We start from the raw sequence: 19,130 nt of genomic DNA on the forward strand, positions 1-19,130 counted from the left end.
GCGCCAGAGGTGGCTGCGGGACGGGGATGCAGTGGCACGCAGTGGTAAGAAGAGGCGCGACCGCTTACCAAATCAGGACAGCTGCACCTGATTCTGCTGAGGTAAGCTGGCTTTCGGCGAAGCTTCGGATGTTCTCATGAGTGGAAGCCTTAGGCAACAATGCATTAAGTGACAGACCACATGTAGCCAGATGATTACCTAAAGCACTCTGCATTACCTTATGTCAGCGTCTGATGTCCGTCTTATGTCAGCGCTGCACAAATCCCGTTGCCCCGGGCAGCCATCCCCACCCCCGGCCGTCACAAGTTGTGTGCGATTGTGGCAGCGCCTCGACTGTGTACACAATTCGCAGTAAACACTCAGACCCTGGTGATGCACCTCTCCACCAGTCACGATTGACAACCCACACCCCTCCCCATACTGCAATCATAGCTGTGGGCTCTCTCTTTTTTTGAGCCATTCCCGCTGCTGCTGCTGCTGCTGCTCCTTGCCGCATGCCTGCTCCAACTTCACAACGTCTTCTCCTACCGCGTCCAGAACCGGAGCGCTGCTCCTCGTGTCCCACATCATCATACCCGTTGTCGCTCGTCGCGTAGACAGCATCCTCAACATGGACACTGCGGAGAATACGGTATGTCTTGCATTCACATCCAGATCCGGGACACGAAGCTTTGGCGATGTCGCAGAGCTACAATAAACCAGAGCAGCGACAGAGCAAAGCGCCCAGCTAACAACACCTTCACAGCAGCACCACTTCCGATCCTCCGTCATGCGCCCTCACAGCAACCTCCCACGACCAGGCGCCTTCGCCTCTGGCCTCTCCGAAATGAACGAAGCGCAAAGCAACGCGCGCGCGCACCCGTCCATGATACCGCCGCCGGGCGCATCCAAGATTGGCTCCCTCAACAGCGCCATGAACCTGAAGAGGGAAGTCCCCAAGCCAGGTTGGTCTTACTACCCTCCCGGCTTGCGCTGGGATGACTGGTTGCGGCTGCTGACCGTGCCTTCTACAGCTGAGCATTCGGCTACCAAGCACCACAAGACCCTCGCCGAGAGGGCAGGCGAATACCCGACCAAGCCATCCTCGGCGGCGGCAGGCGCGGGTGCTTCTGGCATCGCCAGGGCCCCTTCTGTCAGGCGGGTGCCCGGGTCGACATTGGCAGAGGTAGGTTCCCCAGTTTCGTTGCCTTGTGTTGCGTCTGTATGAATCGCCCACTTCGTATCTCATCCCGAACAACCGACGTCGAAGCGTCCCGTCTCCTTGGACATGGCCCCCGAGTCAACTACGGCCTCCAGCATCGTTCTCCGGCTTGACGGTCTTCGGACGATCCTTTGGATAGCAGTGCACCTGTTTCGCTCTATACGGCATATCTGGCGGGTTGTCATCCAGTCCGTTCCTCGACCATTCCTCTAGCAAAGGCTGCTTGCGTTCTTCCCGCTTCCTTGGCACCAAAACACCCTCAGCCGACCACGTTCTCGTCCTCGAAACGGTCCTTCAATACCCACGCCAGCGTATATGCGAAGCGTCTCCGGTAGACTACAACTGTGGCTGGGATTACAAAGCGACGGCGACAACACACGTAGCAGCATTCGACTACTCCTAGACGCCGAGGTCCAAGACGCCGAATGCTACCAGGCCATGGAATGCGACGACGAGACGGACGACAGGGATGAGCTGCGTTGTGTACCGCCCAATGCTCGCTCACTACAACCACATGTAGTTTGCATGCTGACTCGTAGCAGCTCAAAAACCCAGATAACATCAGACCTCGAAATGGAACGACGACATCACGATACAATCAGAACAGCAGCTTCTCCGCGAGCGTCGGCCCCCGAGGCCATGAACGTGCAAAATCCTCCCTTGCTCACTCAAAGTCGGTACACGGACAGTCCCGGACCCGAAACACCAATCCGCATTCGAGACCGCGCACGGCATACGGTCATCGATCTGAGGAAGAGTTTGATGGACCAATAGAACAACAGCATGGTACGGCTCTGCATTCCCAGCGACTGAACTTTCTGCGACCCCTTGAATTTCAGCCTAGGAAGGCTAGACATGCCAGTCACACGTCCCAAATGCATTCGCACAGAGAAGTTTCTCTTAGCAGTCGGTTTGGCGCACTATCCATCAAGGACGACGCCAGTACGACAAGCTCAGCACAAGATGAAGATCAAGTGGTTTTCAGCCAATATGGAGGAGACACCAGCGTCAGTTCAATCTCGACCATGGCGAGCATCGCGCAAGCGGACAATCTCACCATGCGCGCGCCGTCACGCAGGGCCCTCATGAAACCGCCAGATCTGTCGCCCAAGAAGAGGCAGGCCAGTCGCATGACCGATCCTGTCACGCCTTCGCCAGATTCTAAGCGATCGAGGGCATTGATGGAAAGACTCGAAGAAACAATTATTGCCATCAAGGACTCGAGATCCCCAGCTAGATCCCCTTCTCCTTCTAGACTTCATTTTCTCACAAAAGATTCTAACTTGACTCAATTCGTAGGCTGGGACGTCGAGGGCAGGGTTGCCGAGCTTGACTCGCAGTTTAAGCAGGTGAAGGAGTCAATGACTGTCATGCTCTCTGACAAGGAGTTGATGGACGAGCGAGTGGAGATGTACAAGAAGAGAAGTGAGTAGTAGTTCGGACGACGAGCTACCTTAGCGCGGACTGAACTAATCGGCTGGCAGTATCTGAACTCGAAGCGGAACGAGACAAGCTCGAAGACCGCAATGGGAATTTCCAAAATGAAATCAACAACATGCGCGACCAGATGCAAAAACTGACAATTGAATCCGAGACGGAAAAACGCAGTCACAAGTATGAGCTCGAGGACGAGGCCCGGAAGCACCGCCATGAGCTGGACGAACTGCGGCGCGAGCTCAAGGATGAGACACAGCGAGCGGAGAAGAGTCACCGCGAGGCTTTGGATGCTCTTGAGCGACATTTCAAAGCCGAGATTGAGGAAGAACGTCACCAGAAGTCGAGGGAGGTGCAAGATTTACGAACGCGGCTTGGTCACGAGCAGCAAGATCTCAACGCCATCCTTCAAAAGAAGGACAGAGAAGTGTCGGAAATGAGAGGCGTAGTGGAGACACTCAAGGGAGATTTGGACCGCGAGCAAAGTCTCAAGAAGGGACTCGAATCCAGCATTTCGGAACTCTCTGCCTCCAACGTCACGCTCGAGGCCAAGATCAACTCGCTCAAGTCACATGTCGAGTTTCTCGAGTCAGATAGTAAGGCTCAGTCAGACTCCTTCTCCAACATGGAAGCCAGATTGCAAGAGGCGCTCAAGGCGGCCCAAGTGGCCGAGGAGAAGCTCATCAAGGAGGAGACGGAACGCCGCGTCCTCTTCAACAAGTACCAGGAGCTCAAGGGCAATATCCGCGTCATGTGCAGAGTCCGTCCTGTACTCAGCTCGTCAGAGGGTACGCCGGCCAAGGTCACCTTCCCCGACGAGAAGACATCTGCCGAGATTGCATTGCAGACGCAGGAAGTCAACAGTTTCGGCGACGTGTCGAACAAGAACATCAACTTTGAGTTTGACAGGGTGTTTGACCCGTCGGCCCAGAACCAAGATGTGTTTGACGAGATTTCGCAGCTCGTGCAAAGCGCGCTCGACGGTTACAACGTGTGCATCTTCTGCTACGGCCAGACGGGATCCGGCAAGACGCACACCATGTCTTCTGCAGACGGCATGATCCCTCGCGCGACGCACATGATTTACGACACGGTTACCAAGTTGAAGGAGAAGCAGTGGACCTACAAGATGGAGGGCTCCTTCATTGAGGTGTACAACGAGGAGCTCAACGACTTGCTGACGCCCAACAGCCGCGAGTCAGACGGCAGAGTGCGCAAGCTCGAGATCCGACACGACGATGCCCGCAAGCAGACGGCAGTGCTCAACTGCAAGACTGTGTCTCTTGATTCAGCGGATACGGTGGAGGTGATGCTCGCTGAGGCGCAGAACAACCGGTCGGTGGCGGCTACCAAGGCCAACGAGCGGTCGTCGCGTTCGCACAGCGTCTTCATCCTGAAGCTGTCTGGCTACAACTCGGCAACGGGAGAGCGATGCGAAGGTACACTGAACCTGGTGGATCTTGCGGGCTCTGAGCGGCTCAAACACTCGCAGGCCGAGGGCGCCAGGATGAGGGAGACACAAAACATCAACAAGTCTCTGTCGTGTCTCGGCGATGTGATTGAGGCGCTCGGCAAGAAGAGCGGGCACATCCCATATCGCAACTCCAAGTTGACACATCTGCTTCAGTACTCTCTTGGGGGTAACAGCAAGACGCTCATGTTTGTGATGGTCAGCCCGTTGGAGGCGCATCTGAAGGAGACGGTGACGAGTTTGCGTTTTGCTACCAAAGTGAGTTCAACAGGGCTGCAAGCACCCTCGTATAAGACGAAAATGCTAACGTTTCGCAGGTTCATAATACCCATATTGGCACAGCCAAGGCTACGAAGAAGGCGTAGTAGACCGGCCGGATGGCTGATGAAGGCGTTCTTGGATCAGAGTCACGGCAACCGGGCCCGGCGTTGGAGGATTTATTGCGTGGTTGACGGGGCATTGTTGAAGCTGTATATCCTAGAAATACGTACGAGTACGATTTCGACATACAATACAAGCCCAAGGGCACTTTGTACACACTCAATTGGAGTATGAGTGATTATGTGAAGCAATTGGAGATGGCTTTCGCGGATGGTGAACCTCAGTGTGTTTAGGGCATTATGTAAGGTATCGTGACCTGAGGGCCCCTCCTTCCAGGGAGTGACAACTTCCCTTGGCACGCGTCAGGCGCGTCTCCCCGCTGCAACTGCCCGGCCGGACCTACCTTAACCTGCCCTGCCTGTGCCAATGCTCCAACCCCACCATCCATTACCTCACAAGCTCGCCCACTCGACAACTTCCCGGCTTCTCTTCCCTTTTCCGACGGTCGATAGACGCCGGCCGAACCAACAACGACGTGAGACACAAAAGGGGCTGCCGACGCCCGTTGTCCATTGTTCGATTACTTTGTCGCCTGTTGCATTACAAGCAACGTTGTTTCGCGCAAACATTCTTTCTGACCATCAGTCTCTACAATCCATCATTTGTGTGCATCTGTTCAAAGCTATCGAACGAGCCTGCCAGCGATTCGAACTCCAGCTTCCGTCGTGAGCCATCGTCCGATTTCTTGGGATCCGAACACGTTTTCCCCCGTGTTATTTGTTCAAGCGCAAGTTCTCCCATCGACCATCTGTCCTGAAAGCCTGTCAACGACATAAGCCACCGCGAGTGACCCCGAAAACGAGAGAGACGAAACGACACGGAACGCTTTTACCCAAGCCCAGCCGGCCGACAACTCCATACTCGAAATGAACGGCATCTCGAAAACCAAGAAGGGTCTGGGCGACTCTATCTGGGCCGCCCGGGGCAAAGCCCAGCCCTCATACAAATACCAGTCAAACCAGTGCCATTCCTCAGTCATCACGCCCGCCGCACCAAGACCCCCGTCCCCGATCAAGAACGGCGCCTACCGACCCGCCACGACTACCTCCACATCTGGGACGCTTACACCCAACGGCAACGGCAACGGCCACGGCAACACAAACACAAACTCCCCTCATGCACCTCGGCCGAGCGGCGGCCCCTCGGCGCAGCAGGAGTTCAAGCGGTACATCCAGATCGTCCGCCGACTGAAGTGGAAGCTGCCGTACCTGAGCCACGGGTACCACCACGCCATAGCACGGCCTGGGTCCCCGCTGTACGGGGGCGAGACGGACGCCGAGGAGGCGGAGCTCATGTTCAAGCTCGACTTTTACGAGTACTACATGCTGCTGGAGCGGGCGCTGGTGCATCTGATGGGGGTGTTTGGGATCACGGTTTCGCGGGACGGGTGGGTTACTACGACGACCTCGACGGCGAGGCAGGGGAACGGGACGCAGCAGGCGACGCATACGTATCATCAGAACGTGATTGCGGCGCTGGAGAAGGAGGATAATCCGCTTCATGAGGCGTTGGGGAGCGGAGAGGTTGTGTTTCAGTTGTTGAGGGCCAAGGAGTTGAGGAATCGGTGGAAGTATGCTGAGGATCCGGCGGACCCGGACGGGAACGGGAGCGCGGGGAGGGGCGCCGTGGCGGGTGGGAGGAGTAGTATGGCGGCGAGGGAGAGGGCTGGGACGGCGCCGTTGGAGAGCTATGACCTGGACAGGATTTTTAGGTACATCTTTGCCGGGTTTGATGCTGGGTATGCGGTTGCGGAGCAGTGGGTGCAGGCGGAGATGGGGGCTGGTGGTGCTGCTGCTGGCGGTGGTGGTGTGGGTGGAGGGGTTGTGGAGATGGAGGAGGATGAGTTTGATTTCATGGTCGAGGCTATGGATTGGGAGGCTGTTTAGTGAGCTGATGGTTCTGGGGCTGGATACGCGATGTTGTGGATGGTGCTGGTCCCGTGATGGAGAGGAAAGGTACTACTCCTCTACTTTGTTAGATTATGGGTTGACGGGAGACGTTGGACCGGAGTGGTGAGGGTCTTGTGAGGATCCGAATGGTGGCACAGCTTGCATTATTAGACGATACCCCTTTCCTTTAGGTTTATTAGAAGTATACGATTTCAAGAGCTTGACGTCTTGACTCAGTCTTTTCTTCTTCCTGTTTGTTATTTTCCGGACGCGCTCTACGCTTGCTGATGGTTTCATATTCAGTATCTGACGGCGGGCCACCAGTCGGAGCAGGATGAATTTTCAAAATGAAGCTAAGATTCAAGGACCGGATGACGGGTGACTGGTGATGATGGATAGTGAGCGTCCCACATGGGAACTTTAGCCACGCGACGCGCGGGAGCGTACGTGCGTACCTATGGTAGATGAAGGGGAGAGATGGTTCATTGGTTTGGTTGTTGGTATGAACGGGTGGTATTGCGGCTATCTGGGTAAATGCAAGTTGAAGTTTAGTTAAGGAGAGAAGATGAGGACTAGAATGGGAGGGAGCCGTTGGGTTGTTGGTTCAAATCCCGGCGCAGGTGGAAAGTCTCTTTTTCTATATTACCGGTAGGGACGGGTGGGATATGATGTACTACGCAAGGCAAGGAAGGTAAGGATATTCAAAGTTTACAGAACGCGTACGGAGTAGAATACAGCCGCAGAGAGGAGCTATGCGAGAGAACGATGGTATACGAGCCTATGGCTTCTTTCGAATCTCGTTTCTTCACCTTGTCCATTGACCCGTGTACGAGTGAATAGTCTTCCGTCTTTTGGAGATGGAGTCGGAAGAAGGACCCATCTCAAGCAGTTCCCATGACCGAGTATTTCCAACCGATGCATCAACAAGCTTCTAGGTATCTATGTCAAGGGCGGTGAACCGTGAACGACATCTAGGTAGTTATGCGCCCGCCTCGCCTCGTCAAACTCGTTTACAAGTGCGAATACGCGAGGAAAGCTGGCGCAAGCTCCCAAATGTGCCCAGGATGGCGCATCTCCAAACGGCAAACGGATAGGTAGGTATGCACGTCTGCAGCGAAGCAATCCAACCGAGCTCCCCCATACCCCTGCCTGCCCCTCTCAACGTTTGGAAAGTTTCACCTTCGGCTAAGGCATCTGCCGTGCGCCGTCTGTCACTAGCGGCTGATCCGGCGGGGGCTTTTGGGGGAGTCTTTGGAGAGATGTCTTGGTAATTCCCGGCCTTTGGGTTGGTACAGATGAGCACTCGAGAGTCAAGCACCGAGGCGAAGAGGCATGCTTCTCCCCGGTGCTTGCTCTTGCTCTGTACGTTTCTGCAGCTGTCTTGCAGCTGTGAATACTAGCATGCTAGTGTCAGGCAAGCATGGCAAGGTACTCGAGCTAGACCCTGCGAGTGGTATGCAGCCCGCCAAGCGAGGGAAGCAGATCGCGGACCTTTGAACCCTGGAGGGGGGCGTTACCCAATTGGGAGTTGCGTATTCGTGAGCATTTCAATGGACCCGGCGACGTCCTGACATACGCAAGCTTGGGACTTTGGATCGCGTTCAAATGACCCCGTCAAGAGGGAACCGAAGGAGCGGCGGAAGGGAATCTGAGGCGCGGGGGAGAGGTTTGGTATCCCGCCGCCGGAGCTCTTATCCTTGACGACATGATATCCTGTAGCTTTCTTTGGCTTTTTTGCCACGCCATACGACATCTTTCTTGAGGAGTTATCTGGGTACTGCGGAATCCGGGGACACGGTGCAGTCAGGCGGGAATCCGTGAAGCTTGCGCGGGAGAAACATAACTAGAAATGTTTGACGTGTTCCCCATTCTAGGATGGTGCGTAGTCACCAGTAGGGATCTCCCCGATCGTTTTGCTTGAGACTGAATGAGGGGTCCCAAATGACGGCAAGGAAGACGAGGAACAAAGGTTCCCTAGGTTTCCAAAGTTCCTCTGAGCCTATGGCTTTACCTTAGCGCAGGCCCCAATGTCAGTACCTATCCGTACTAGGGAAAAGGTGCTGGATGTCTGTGAGTTTTCAATGACAAGGGTATCACCAGCTAGTTCGTACTTGTAACTTTACTCTGTGGTGATCACTCGGTGTTAGTCCCATCTTCCCACTCGCTCCTCTTTACCCGAGCGTTTCGAACGGACTCGTCTCAGCTGGAGCCACACCCACTTTCCATCTGCTCTTATTACGCAGACTGATATCGTTCCTACCTTTTTGCTTTTCTTACTTTCTCTGTTCTTCTGCTCTGCAACTCTGTTTTGGTGAAGTCGTTTCTCGAGCTTTCATCTCGTCTTCGTGAGCTCGTCGGGTGCCTTTGGAAAGGAAACATCGCCAGATAAGAAGAAACAATCTTCAAGAGAAGGGTCGACCAACTGCCAGACAATAATAGAGGATCAAAAATTTGGGAGAAGAAAGCCGGTCATCGCCCACAATGTCCCTCGCAACAGCGGCGACCCAAACCCTCCTCCACCCGCAAACGTGGCCGACGTCGATCTGGGTCCTCTTACTCACGGGGCTCGCCTACGCCGTCGGCTTCCTCGCCTACCGCCCTTCGTTCCCGCGCAACGCGCCGAAAGTGGTGCGCGGGTGGCCCGTCCTCGGCACGCCGCGCTTCTTCACGGACCGGGGGAATTTCCTGGCCGAGGGGGCGCGGCTGGGTCGGTTCGGGAACTGGAGTTTTTATTTTGGGAAAATGAGGATTGTGGGGTTGTCTGGGGACGCTGGGCGGCGTGTGTTTTTTGAGAGTCGCGATTTGGATTTCACAAAGGGGTGAGTTTATATTTGTCTCGTGCGTCGCTGTCGTTCGTGGTCAGGGGGGAGTGGAAGTGGATGTGGTAGATGGTTGGGTTGGTGATGACTTCAACTAACACCATCATCGCAGATACGGCGCCCTCTTCAACGCGACCCCGCGCATCGACGTCGCCAAAAACGGCACCCAGGCCGAGGAAGACAGCTTCGGCGCCAAATTCAACCGCAACCTCGTCAGGCTCCTCCGCAAAGAACTCCTCGACACCCGCCTCCCGCTGCTGATCAAGGACACGCGCGACACGATGGACGAACTCGCCGCCCGCATCGGCGAGACCTCGACCATCACAAAAAACGTCACCGGGTCCAAGACGGAGGGCGTCAGCGATCCGTTCGAGGACATGTACCGCCTCGTGTTCAAGCTCACGATGCGCATGGTCGGCTGCGACGAGATCGCCGAGGACGAGGACCTGCTGCAGCGCGTGCTGCGGATATTCGAGGGGATCGACGGCGCGAGCACGGCGACCAAGGTCATGTTTCCTTGGATGCCGACGGTGGGGCATTTGCGGAGGGTGTATAGCGGTGCGCAGATGTACATGATTCTGGAGAAGATTATCAAGGAGAGGAAGGATCGCGGGGTGCCCGGGAGCGATGCGCTGCAGTATCTGATGGAGAACGGGGACAGCACGGTCGAGATGGTTGCGTTTATTGTCGGCGCGCTGTTTGCGGGGTTGATTAATAGTGGGATCAACGCCGCGTACCTGCTGTGTTTCATGGCGACGGAGGAGACGTGGTATAAGGAGGTGCAGAAGGAGGTTGACGGTGTTATTGCGCGGCACAGGCTGTCCGAGGAGGAGACGGCGGAGCAGATTCTGGGGAGGCTCGATATGGAGACGTGGGAGGCCGAGTTTCCGATGATTGATTTGGGGCTGAAGGAGACGATTCGGCATACGATTACGGGGTGCGGGTTCCGGTATAACGGGAGCGGGAAGGATGTTGCCATCGGCGGGAGTGGTGAGGTTGTGCCGAATGATGCGTACGTTGTGTATCATTTTGATACCACGCACATGGACCCCGGGTTCTTCCCGGAGCCGTTGCGGTGGGATCCGGGACGGTATTTGCCTGGGCGGGAGGAGGATAAGAAGGATCCGCATGCGTTTATTGGGTGGGGTGCTGGACGGCATCCGTGTCTTGGGATGAGGGTGGGTCTTTCTTTTGGTGTTATATGATGTTCTGATCTATCTGGGACTCTCTTCTCGAGATGGTTCGTATGGATATGTTTGCTGACACCCTGAAAAACAGTTTGCAAAGATGGAAATGGCCGTCACGACGGCGCTCTTCGTCGCGAGGTTCGACTATCACCTGGTGGACGCCAAGGGGAACAAGATGGCGAGGGTGCCCGAGGACTCTGTGGATCGCAACAAGCACTCCGCGTCCAAGCCAAGGGAGAAGATGTTTTTGAAGTATTCGCTCAGGGCGTAGGAAGTTATTCTGAGTGTGTGATGGGAGAAGATCTACACTAGATTGCATCGAATGGAATCACGTTTATGAAGCAATGATGGAAGAGAAGCATATCGGGGATTTCTTTTTTAGTGATCATCTAGTGTCTTGTTCCAAGTACAGGGGATTTGACTTGTGCGTCGGGTTCTATCTTCAGACGGTATTGATTCGAGATCATCGCTATGAGTGAAGAGATGCAACTGATGTTCCAGAAGGCGTGTATATCAGTCTTCTACAAAATGTGGTCCTTATACTCTCTTTTCGACATCAAGAAAGGGTAATGTTCGGCCCCCGACTCGGCGACATAAATGCAGCCCATTGATCGAAAAACCCCCGAACCGGTGGGTCACCTTCCCCCTCCGAAGACGGGACCGCCGAACGCCGATGCGGAAGGGAATGGAATCCCCCCGCGCCCCGCTGCAGACTGTGAGGCCTGGAACTGGGATGAATGAGGCGCTGGTTACTATTGGGCGCAGCTGTATCCTGCGGCGTCCGTCTTGCATGTGCTCGAGAATCTGTAGCAGGCTGTAGGGGGCGCAGTAGCGACTCTGCGACGTGCGCAAATCTCATCTCATCTTTTTTTCCTTTTCTCAACCTCAACCTCAGTCATCCTCCAATCTCACTGAACGTTGTCTCCCCTTCATGTTACGCTGCGGATATTCTTCTTCTCTTTTTACATCTCACCCTCTCTCATATTTCTACCTTATCCAAAGTCATCTTCCGAGTGAACCGAAAGAGAGAGTGAGCGAAAGTACTTCGGATCTGGAATCCCCGCATCATCGTCAGCACTTCTCTGATTACGAATTCAAGATTGGCCCGCGATCCCGTCATCTCACTCAACCACCACAGTCTGCAAATTCCCTCACTCCCAAACCTCACCCACACGATACATCCAAGGGACCACAGTCTGCAAATTCCCTCACTCCCAAACCTCACCCACACGATACATCCAAGGGCATCAACGCCCTCACAACTCCACCAAAATGCGCACCCATCCAGCCCCAACAGAATGCGAAGTCATCCAACCCGCCACCCCGCGCGGCCAAATCCTCACCCCCCTAATCCTAATCCACGACGGCGGCGGCACGACGTTCGCCTACCACTGCCTCTCCCAGCTCGCAGGCCGCGCCGTCTTCGGCATCGCGAACCCGCGCTTCCACTCCGGCGTGCCATGGGAAGGCGGCGTCCCCGAGATGGCGGCGGCGTACCTGCAAATGATTCGGAATACCGTCACCAAGGGGAGGGAGTTCCCCGCCCAGGCGCCGTATTCCTATGTTACGACTGCTGATGGGGGACGGCTGAAGAGGAGGAGGATCTTGTTGGGCGGGTGGAGTCTGGGCGGGTTGCTCTCGTTGGAGATTGCGAGGTTGGTTGGTGAGGAGGATCGCGATATTGAGATTGTGGGGTTGCTCTTTGTGGATAGCGTGTATCCCGTCTGGCCTAAGGGATCGGAGGTCAAGATTGGGAGGTTTGTCGAGGATGAGAAGCTGGAGACGGAGGAGCCGAAGAATGTGAGGCTTGCGAAGAGGGCGATGAAGATGGCCGGGCAGGTTGTGAGGGCGTGGAAGATGCCGAGGTGCGGGGCTGCGAGTGAGACGGAGGTGGATGTTCCCAAGGCCGTTGGCTACGCTGAGGCCGATGGAGGCGAGAGGGCAGAGACGACGGCGGATGGAGCGGACGTGGAGAAGGACTTTTACGTTTCCAAGGAGGAGAAGGAGACTGCTGAGGTCGTGTGGGAGAGGCCGCCGCGGGCTGTGCTCGTCAAGGCCAAGGAGCATGTTCCGATGCCGATCGAGGGGATCAGTTCCGTGGATGTGTATCGTGGGGACGAGAAGCTCGGGTGGGATGGGTATTGTCCTGGGTTCGTGGAGGAGGTGTTGTTGACGGAGGGGAGTCATTTTGATATGTTTGCTTGGACGAATTGTGACGGGATCACGGAGAAGATTAACGAGGCTTGTCGGATCCTGGAAGGGGTTACTATATGAGGTGGAAATGAAAGGAATGGTGCGTGTGCTTTGCGATGCATGGCGTGGATTGGGTTTACTTTTCAACGAGTACTTTTGGCACACGGAACAAATAGAGCATGGAGAAAGTAGAGGTAGATGTCGTTGATTTAATGCTAATGGAGGTTGAGATTATCAATCTCATTCAGCTCGATAATTGAGGCCCACGTAGATGGTCAAATGAAGCGTGACTGCAGAACCGTCATATGGCAAGGCCATGCCTACCTAGTAGTCGACTGATGCCTGAGGACTGACGATGACCAGGAAGCATCGCTGAATGACATATCTCGGCGTCTCAATGAGACTGGACGATGATAACGTCTATTAGTTGCTTTGAATAAGCCCTTCGAGACCTTCGTCTAGTCTACGAATGCTGACACTGGTCGGCATTCTCGGGATACTATGGAAGGCTTCGAGGGAAGCTATCTTGCCAGGCGGATGCGTCTAGGATGTATCTTCCTCATATTCCAGCACGAAAGGTATATAATTCCCCTCAATCCCGTTCCCGTCACCAGCCAGTAGGCACCCGTCTAGGTCGACAGGTCAGGTCAAACTGGCTGGGTGGTGGAGTGGTTAAAGGTCAACATTCTATACGCCAACCAGCCTACTCGACGACAGGCTTAGCGAGTACCCGAGTTCGAATCCCAGCATGAGCGCCAGAGATGTAGCCACACCGGTGGTGAACTCTTTTTGGTTTCCTTTTTGGGTTTCCTACGTGGCTAAAAGGTATTAGCAGGACGCAATTCGTTATAATAGGGAGTGGGCATTCACGGTCCTATGGCCCTAAAACAAAAGAAGAAGCCAAGGTATTGAATGAGAGTTGTCATGACAATTCAAAAAGGAATAATTGCAACCGCCGGGGTTCGAACCCAGGTCCCCAGCTGGTTCCCTGAATGGGAGGCTGGAATGCTAAACCACTGCACCACGGTTGCCTTGGTTAATTGAGAGATGCTGAGGGCGGAGGGCAGGCAGCTCTTGGACGGACGCGGGTCTGTTTGGGGGTCACGGGGTGTGGTATTCCATCGTATTCCATTGGTGGTAGCCTGGCAGGTACATGTGGTTTGCTTCCTTCCCTGTCCTGTCCCGTTTGCCTCCCCGGAGGCGGAGGAAGCTGAGCGGGCAGGCGCCGGAGAGACCCACCCGGAGCTGAGTCCGATGTTCCCACGCACCCAGCCCCGGCCCGAGCTTGTTCACCGCCCCGGCTTGGCGGCGGGAGGCCACAGATCCAGATATGGTTTGGCCGTCCGTTTGCCTCTCTTCCTTTCTCATCTGACTGCCACCCCTTTCTCTTGCCTCCGCCAACACTCAATTCCCACGTTGCGCCTCAGCCGGCACAACAACCCTCTCCTTCTCAACAACGACAACCGGGGCCCTCGTCTCCGCTGCCGCCGCCACTGCCGCTGCCGCCGGAGTCCCCCCAGCCACAGGAACAGGCGCCGCCACCTCCTGACCACCCCTCGCCCAAGCCTCGAGAGGCGTCGTCAACACCTTCTTCAACGCCCCAAAGGCGTACACGGAAAGATACATGAGCAACAAATTCATCATGCCCCAAAGCGCCACAAGCACCTGGAACACGACCCAGGGGTTGTCAACGAGGTAGTCGCCCAGCCCGATCCCCGCCTTCTCCTCGAACTCGGCGAGCGCGGTGGTGAAGTTCTTGCGCGCGCCGTCGTCGTCGGAGAAGAGACCCTCGCCGCCGGCTTCTTTGTCTTCTTTATCGGCTGCGTCGAGCGAGGACGCAAAGACGAAGAAGGCACCCATGAGCACCACCAGGAAGAGGGCGAAGACTACGCGCGCGAGCTGCAGGAGCCAGGTCACGGAGAAGAGGAAGAGGACGAGGGCGCCGTGGGGGGAGCCGTAGTCTGCTGTTGCGAGCCAGGTTGCTAGGTTGCCGCCGGCAGGAGTAGGAGCAGGAGCTGTGACGGCGTTCCGGGCGTTTGCTTGGGGCTGCTGCTGCTGGAGTGCTGTCGAGGGTGAGGCGGCGACGATGAGCTTTGCGACGAGGAAGGTGAGGAGGGAGGGGAAGGCGATGAGCTGGAGGAGGCCTGGGTTCGAGTCTACGGCTGTGAGGCCGACGCCGCCGAGGATGAGGAGGGTCCATGATCCGAGGATGGAGACGGCGAGGGTGGTGTAGAGCCATGAGATGGCTTGGCGGAAGATGTTGGTCATGGTTTCCCGGTTTGGTGTCGTGATGGTTGAAGATCTACACGGGGATGCTGATGGGTTGCTGGGGTCCAGCGGAAGGCTCGGCGCCTCAGCTCAATTCGCGCCAAGATTTCTGCCCGATTGTCAATATTGAAGTGTTCTTTTTGATCATATGATTGCAAGTTTGCTCACGTTGTCCTCTGACCTTGACTGTCGAGCTTGAGCAGTCGGAGATGGGTGAGAGGTAAGACGAAGGATGAAAGTGACAAAAAGGGGCTCCACTTGTCGTTGCCTGGGATTTTCAGGGTCCCGAATGTGGCTTAGCGCATCCATCGGCAAAGCGAACTTTGTTGCGACCACCATCACACAACTCCCTCGAGCAGCGATCCTTCACGCCATTTGAAGCCTCCGCCGTAGTCATCGGCAAGACTTTTGCGAATCCAAGTCTAGGATGTCAGATGAAAGTTGATGGCTGAGCTCAGATATCGACTCTTTAATGCCTTTGCAAACGTATATGTCCGGAATTACTCAGAGCTTGTGTGACGCTGGGCCTCATCCATACTTAGTCTGGCGAAGCCTTGCTGACAGAGTCATGATGACAAGAGTGAGAGGAACTCATCAATAGATTCAAATGCTTCCACTCCCGCAACAGATATTGTGACTAGTGGGTGGACGCGACAAACAGACAAAACTCAGAGAGACTGTGCCCGGGATTGAATTCCCGACGCCGTAGCCTCGAGGACGAACTTCACGGAAATCCCTTCCTCAACCCCCATGGCATCTGAAACGTTGTGGCGGTAGACCAACCTGCTATATCTACCCAAGTTGTTGTGGGGTCTAGACTGAACTCAGCCGAGTTTGGGAGCGCTTCGAATATAATTCCGAAAAGACGAAGTAGGCCATATGGAATGGTCTGCCCATAACCTTGCCTTACGCTATCGCTGCCTATCAGTCTACGGAGTAAGTGGAGTCGATACCGTTCTGCCCCATCTCAATATCGAGGGGTCCTAAGTGCTTGGTTCTTAAGCTACAAATCTTCATAGAATTCCCACAATGAGCTATCTAGCGCAATGAAGGCAACGCATCAAATGAGTACATCAGAATGGATCAGCTTGAAAGAGATGTTTCTTACTATATTCCATAGCAAAACGCACTGTGAATTTCCTCGTGGTATCACGAAGAGAACCAAAGTAGTGTCAGGCTGCACGACTTACTCCGTCAACTTCTCAGCACTTTCGAACTTTTCACGTGAACCCACCCAGGTATAAGCTTACTTCCATGACCAATAGATGATGAAGCCAAGCGCAGAACAACGTTGCAGGAAATGTCACATTGTCGCCCCATGAGCCTTTCGAGAATGGATCCCAAGGATGCCCTCGGTTAGAACCTGGAACCACCCAGATCCCGGGATGCCTCCGATGGTGACCCGTTTTCATCTTATCAGATCCGCTCTTGCATGCGGGCCAAGCATCAAAGTTTTTTTTATCTGATCCGTTGCCAACCGTCCAACTGCACGCGCGCCAAGCCGGCGCGATACGACCTTCGGAGGACCCAACATCTCCGCCCGCTCGTTGGCCAGCGCGGGAACCGCTCTGAGAGTCTAGGCTACGCGATGTCGCTTCTGGTGCAGATGGCAGCGCAAAAAAGTCTCTAATACGACGTCTTGTGTCCCACTTGGCGGAACCACATCTGAAGAAGCAGGCTCGTAGCTACCGCTTTAGGACACCCTTTCGCGGCGAGATATTCGCCTGGTTAGCCAACCATCGGCCAACGAAACGATGCTGCCCAGTGCCAAGTCGTGACGTGTGGATCGAGTTCGTGCAAACTCGGGGACTGGACAGGCTCTTCGAGAGGGATACCAAGACGCCCGGCCATGGTCGATGTGAAGTTTTTGCACTCGCTGTGCCGTACGACCTCGTCCGATGCCGGAAATCTGTCGTACATGACAGTCATGTTGAACGAAAAAGGACCCTTGAAAAGATGGTCTCGTTCGGTCTGCTAGTTCCGCTGCAGGTGGTAACCGTGGTCTGGCAGAGTGGATTTACGTAACGTTTCTGCTCATCCCTTCGTGTTAAGCTTCTTTCAATGGAAACTCGTTTCCTACTTTGTACTTTGCTCTGCATGGCGAGTCGAACTGTCGAATACATAACCCAGGGGGCGGACCTACACTCTTGCTCTTGAAACTATGTTCTCTCATTCCCGAGGCACACACACAACCCGACATCAGGCGTCCCGTGACGAGAGTTGCCCATCATGAGCTCCCCTTTCGTCCAGCAGGCCGCAGCCGAGAGCCAGACTCAGAGCCTCGACGAAAAGACACCAGGCAAGACGACGACGGAGATCAGCACTGACAACGATGTCGAGGGCGAAAAGGAGGAGGCCCAGAATGGTGTCAAGAAGATCCAGGCTATCACCACGGCTTGGACCTGGAGAGCCCTCATCTTTACCTACATCTTGTAAGTGCGATCCAAGACAGCAGAACTTGAACGATCCCCAGACTGACACAGATGCTCTTCCTAGGATCTGGGTGACGTCTTACACCCATTCAATGCAACAGCAGATGAACAGCAACCTCGGACCCTACGTCACTTCATCGTTCCGTCGTCACGGCCTAACCGCCACCACTGGTATCGTCTCAGGCCTGGCTAGTGGTGTCTCGCAGTTGCCCCTCGCCAAGATCCTCAACATCTTTGGCCGCATGGAAGGCTACATGCTGGCCCATCTCCTCTGCTGCTTCGGTCTGATCTTGATGGCCGTCTGCCGCAACGTAGAGACCTACGCCGCTGCACAGGTTCGTCCTCTGATTTTTTGTCTACTCAAGTTGTTACTTACACCATCAATCTAGGTCTTTTGGGCTGTTGGAAGTGGTGGTATTGGCTATATCCACACCGTCCTGATCTCCGACACCACGTCGATCCGAAACCGAATGATTATCTACACGCTCAACTCGACCGCGTACATTGCCAATGCATTCGCCGGTCCTATTGTTGCGCAGCTGTTCAACGACCACAGCAGCTTCCGATGGGCGTTTGGCTCCTTTGCCATCATCTTCCCCGCCTTTGGTTCTATGATTACGATTATGTTGTGGTGGAACCTCCGGAAGGCGTACAAGCTGGGTCAAGGACCAGAGCTGAAGCAGAGTGGTCGGTCTCTGAAGGAGTCCTTCTTCTTCTACTGCACAGAATTTGATGGTAAGTTCGAGGCAACTCCATTGACGTCAAAACCTTAGCATGTACACTTACAACATTCAGTCGTCGGCATGTTCCTCATCATGTTTGGCTTCTCCCTTTTCCTGCTGCCGTTTAGCTTGGTCTCATACACAGCCAAGAAGTGGGCTGCCGGCCACATCATTGCTATGATTATCCTTGGAATCTTCTGTCTCGTTGCTTTTGGTTTCTGGGAGAAGAAGTACGCAACTACACCTCTTGTTCCATGGGTCAACCTCAAGGACCGGACCATCTTGGGATCGGCTGCCGTGGCTGGTGTCATCGGGTTAAGTTTCAGGTAATTAACCCAATATCTCTATCAAATCAGTCCACGGAGACAATCGCTGACGTTCTGAACTAGCTCATGGGATTCTTTCTTCTCATCGTACCTCCAGGTCGTGCACCGTCAGAGCATTAGCCAGGCTGGTTTCATCGGCAACATCTACACGATTGCTTCCTGCACTTGGGGACCCATCGTAGGACTGTAAGCCATTTCCTGCCTTCTCCCGGTGAAACCTAATGCTAACCCACATCCATAGTCTCATCCGCCAGACCAACCACTACAAGTGGATCGCCTGCGCCGCCATCCCCGTCGCCTGCCTCTCCACCGGTCTCCTCATCCACTTCCGCACCCCCGACACCTACATCGGCTACATCATCATGTGCCAGATCCTCAAGGCCGTATCCGCCGGCACGATCATCATCTGCGAGCAGCTGGCCGTCATGTCCGTGGTCAAGCACAACGAGGTCAGCGTAATGCTGGCCCTGATCGGCCTGGCCACCTCGGTCGGTCGCTCCATCGGCCGCGCCATCTCGGGGGCCATCTGGACCAACGAGTTCCTCGACTTCTTGATCAAGTACCTCCCCGAAGATAACAAGGCTGATGCTACTACAATTTACGGAGACATCAAGGTGCAGCTTTCGTACGCTTGGGGAACTCCCGCTCGCGCTGGCATTGTGCATGCTTATGGAGATGTTCAGCGGCACATGGTTATTTGCGGTGCGGCTTTCATGCCGTTGGCGCTTGCTTGTGTGTTTTTGTGGAAGAATGTCAATGTGGCGAAGGTGCACCAGACCAAGGGCCAAGTCTTTTAGTGTACATGTT

At 54.9% G+C, this 19,130-nt stretch overlaps 6 protein-coding genes across 6 annotated transcripts; 5 read left to right on the forward strand and 1 right to left on the reverse strand.

The window, feature by feature from the left end:
• Nucleotides 1-415: 415 nt before the first annotated feature.
• Nucleotides 416-4,471, forward strand: HER10_EVM0004259 (kinesin motor domain-containing protein; the record flags this gene model as incomplete). The annotated part of the gene is made up of 8 exons (XM_035473909.1): nucleotides 416-631; nucleotides 746-944; nucleotides 1,014-1,165; nucleotides 1,280-1,389; nucleotides 1,420-1,684; nucleotides 1,744-2,626; nucleotides 2,686-4,364; nucleotides 4,424-4,471. Exons 1-8 carry the CDS (start codon nucleotides 611-613, stop codon nucleotides 4,469-4,471), a joined length of 3,357 nt encoding a protein of 1,118 aa, XP_035338251.1. The 5' UTR covers nucleotides 416-610.
• Nucleotides 4,472-4,894: 423 nt separating this feature from the next.
• Nucleotides 4,895-6,373, forward strand: HER10_EVM0012911 (uncharacterized protein; the record flags this gene model as incomplete). Its single annotated transcript, XM_035482289.1, has 1 exon — nucleotides 4,895-6,373. Exon 1 carries the CDS (start codon nucleotides 5,354-5,356, stop codon nucleotides 6,371-6,373), a length of 1,020 nt encoding a protein of 339 aa, XP_035339056.1. The 5' UTR covers nucleotides 4,895-5,353.
• A 2,484-nt stretch (nucleotides 6,374-8,857) lies between these two features.
• On the forward strand, nucleotides 8,858-10,653 carry HER10_EVM0003370 (cytochrome P450 6A1; the record flags this gene model as incomplete). Its single annotated transcript, XM_035473050.1, has 3 exons — nucleotides 8,858-9,195; nucleotides 9,308-10,373; nucleotides 10,474-10,653. The coding sequence occupies 3 exons, from the start codon at nucleotides 8,858-8,860 to the stop codon at nucleotides 10,651-10,653; spliced, it is 1,584 nt and encodes a 527-aa protein (XP_035338172.1).
• A 593-nt stretch (nucleotides 10,654-11,246) lies between these two features.
• Nucleotides 11,247-12,799, forward strand: HER10_EVM0002518 (thioesterase domain-containing protein). Its single transcript, XM_035472225.1, has one exon. It carries the CDS (start codon nucleotides 11,655-11,657, stop codon nucleotides 12,654-12,656), a length of 1,002 nt encoding a protein of 333 aa, XP_035338095.1. The 5' UTR covers nucleotides 11,247-11,654; the 3' UTR covers nucleotides 12,657-12,799.
• Nucleotides 12,800-13,696: 897 nt separating this feature from the next.
• On the reverse strand, nucleotides 13,697-15,063 carry HER10_EVM0010683 (uncharacterized protein). The gene has a single exon (XM_035480135.1). The coding sequence runs from the start codon at nucleotides 14,841-14,843 to the stop codon at nucleotides 13,980-13,982; it is 864 nt and encodes a 287-aa protein (XP_035338859.1). The 5' UTR covers nucleotides 14,844-15,063; the 3' UTR covers nucleotides 13,697-13,979.
• Nucleotides 15,064-17,072: 2,009 nt separating this feature from the next.
• On the forward strand, nucleotides 17,073-19,120 carry HER10_EVM0009525 (siderophore iron transporter mirB; the record flags this gene model as incomplete). The annotated part of the gene is made up of 6 exons (XM_035479011.1): nucleotides 17,073-17,275; nucleotides 17,340-17,610; nucleotides 17,665-18,010; nucleotides 18,071-18,323; nucleotides 18,387-18,509; nucleotides 18,565-19,120. The coding sequence occupies 6 exons, from the start codon at nucleotides 17,073-17,075 to the stop codon at nucleotides 19,118-19,120; spliced, it is 1,752 nt and encodes a 583-aa protein (XP_035338753.1).
• Nucleotides 19,121-19,130: the final 10 nt, after the last annotated feature.

The sequence above is a fragment of the Colletotrichum scovillei genome, assembly GCF_011075155.1.
Source record: "Colletotrichum scovillei strain TJNH1 chromosome Unknown Contig00001, whole genome shotgun sequence".
Classification (NCBI taxonomy): domain Eukaryota; kingdom Fungi; phylum Ascomycota; class Sordariomycetes; order Glomerellales; family Glomerellaceae; genus Colletotrichum; species Colletotrichum scovillei.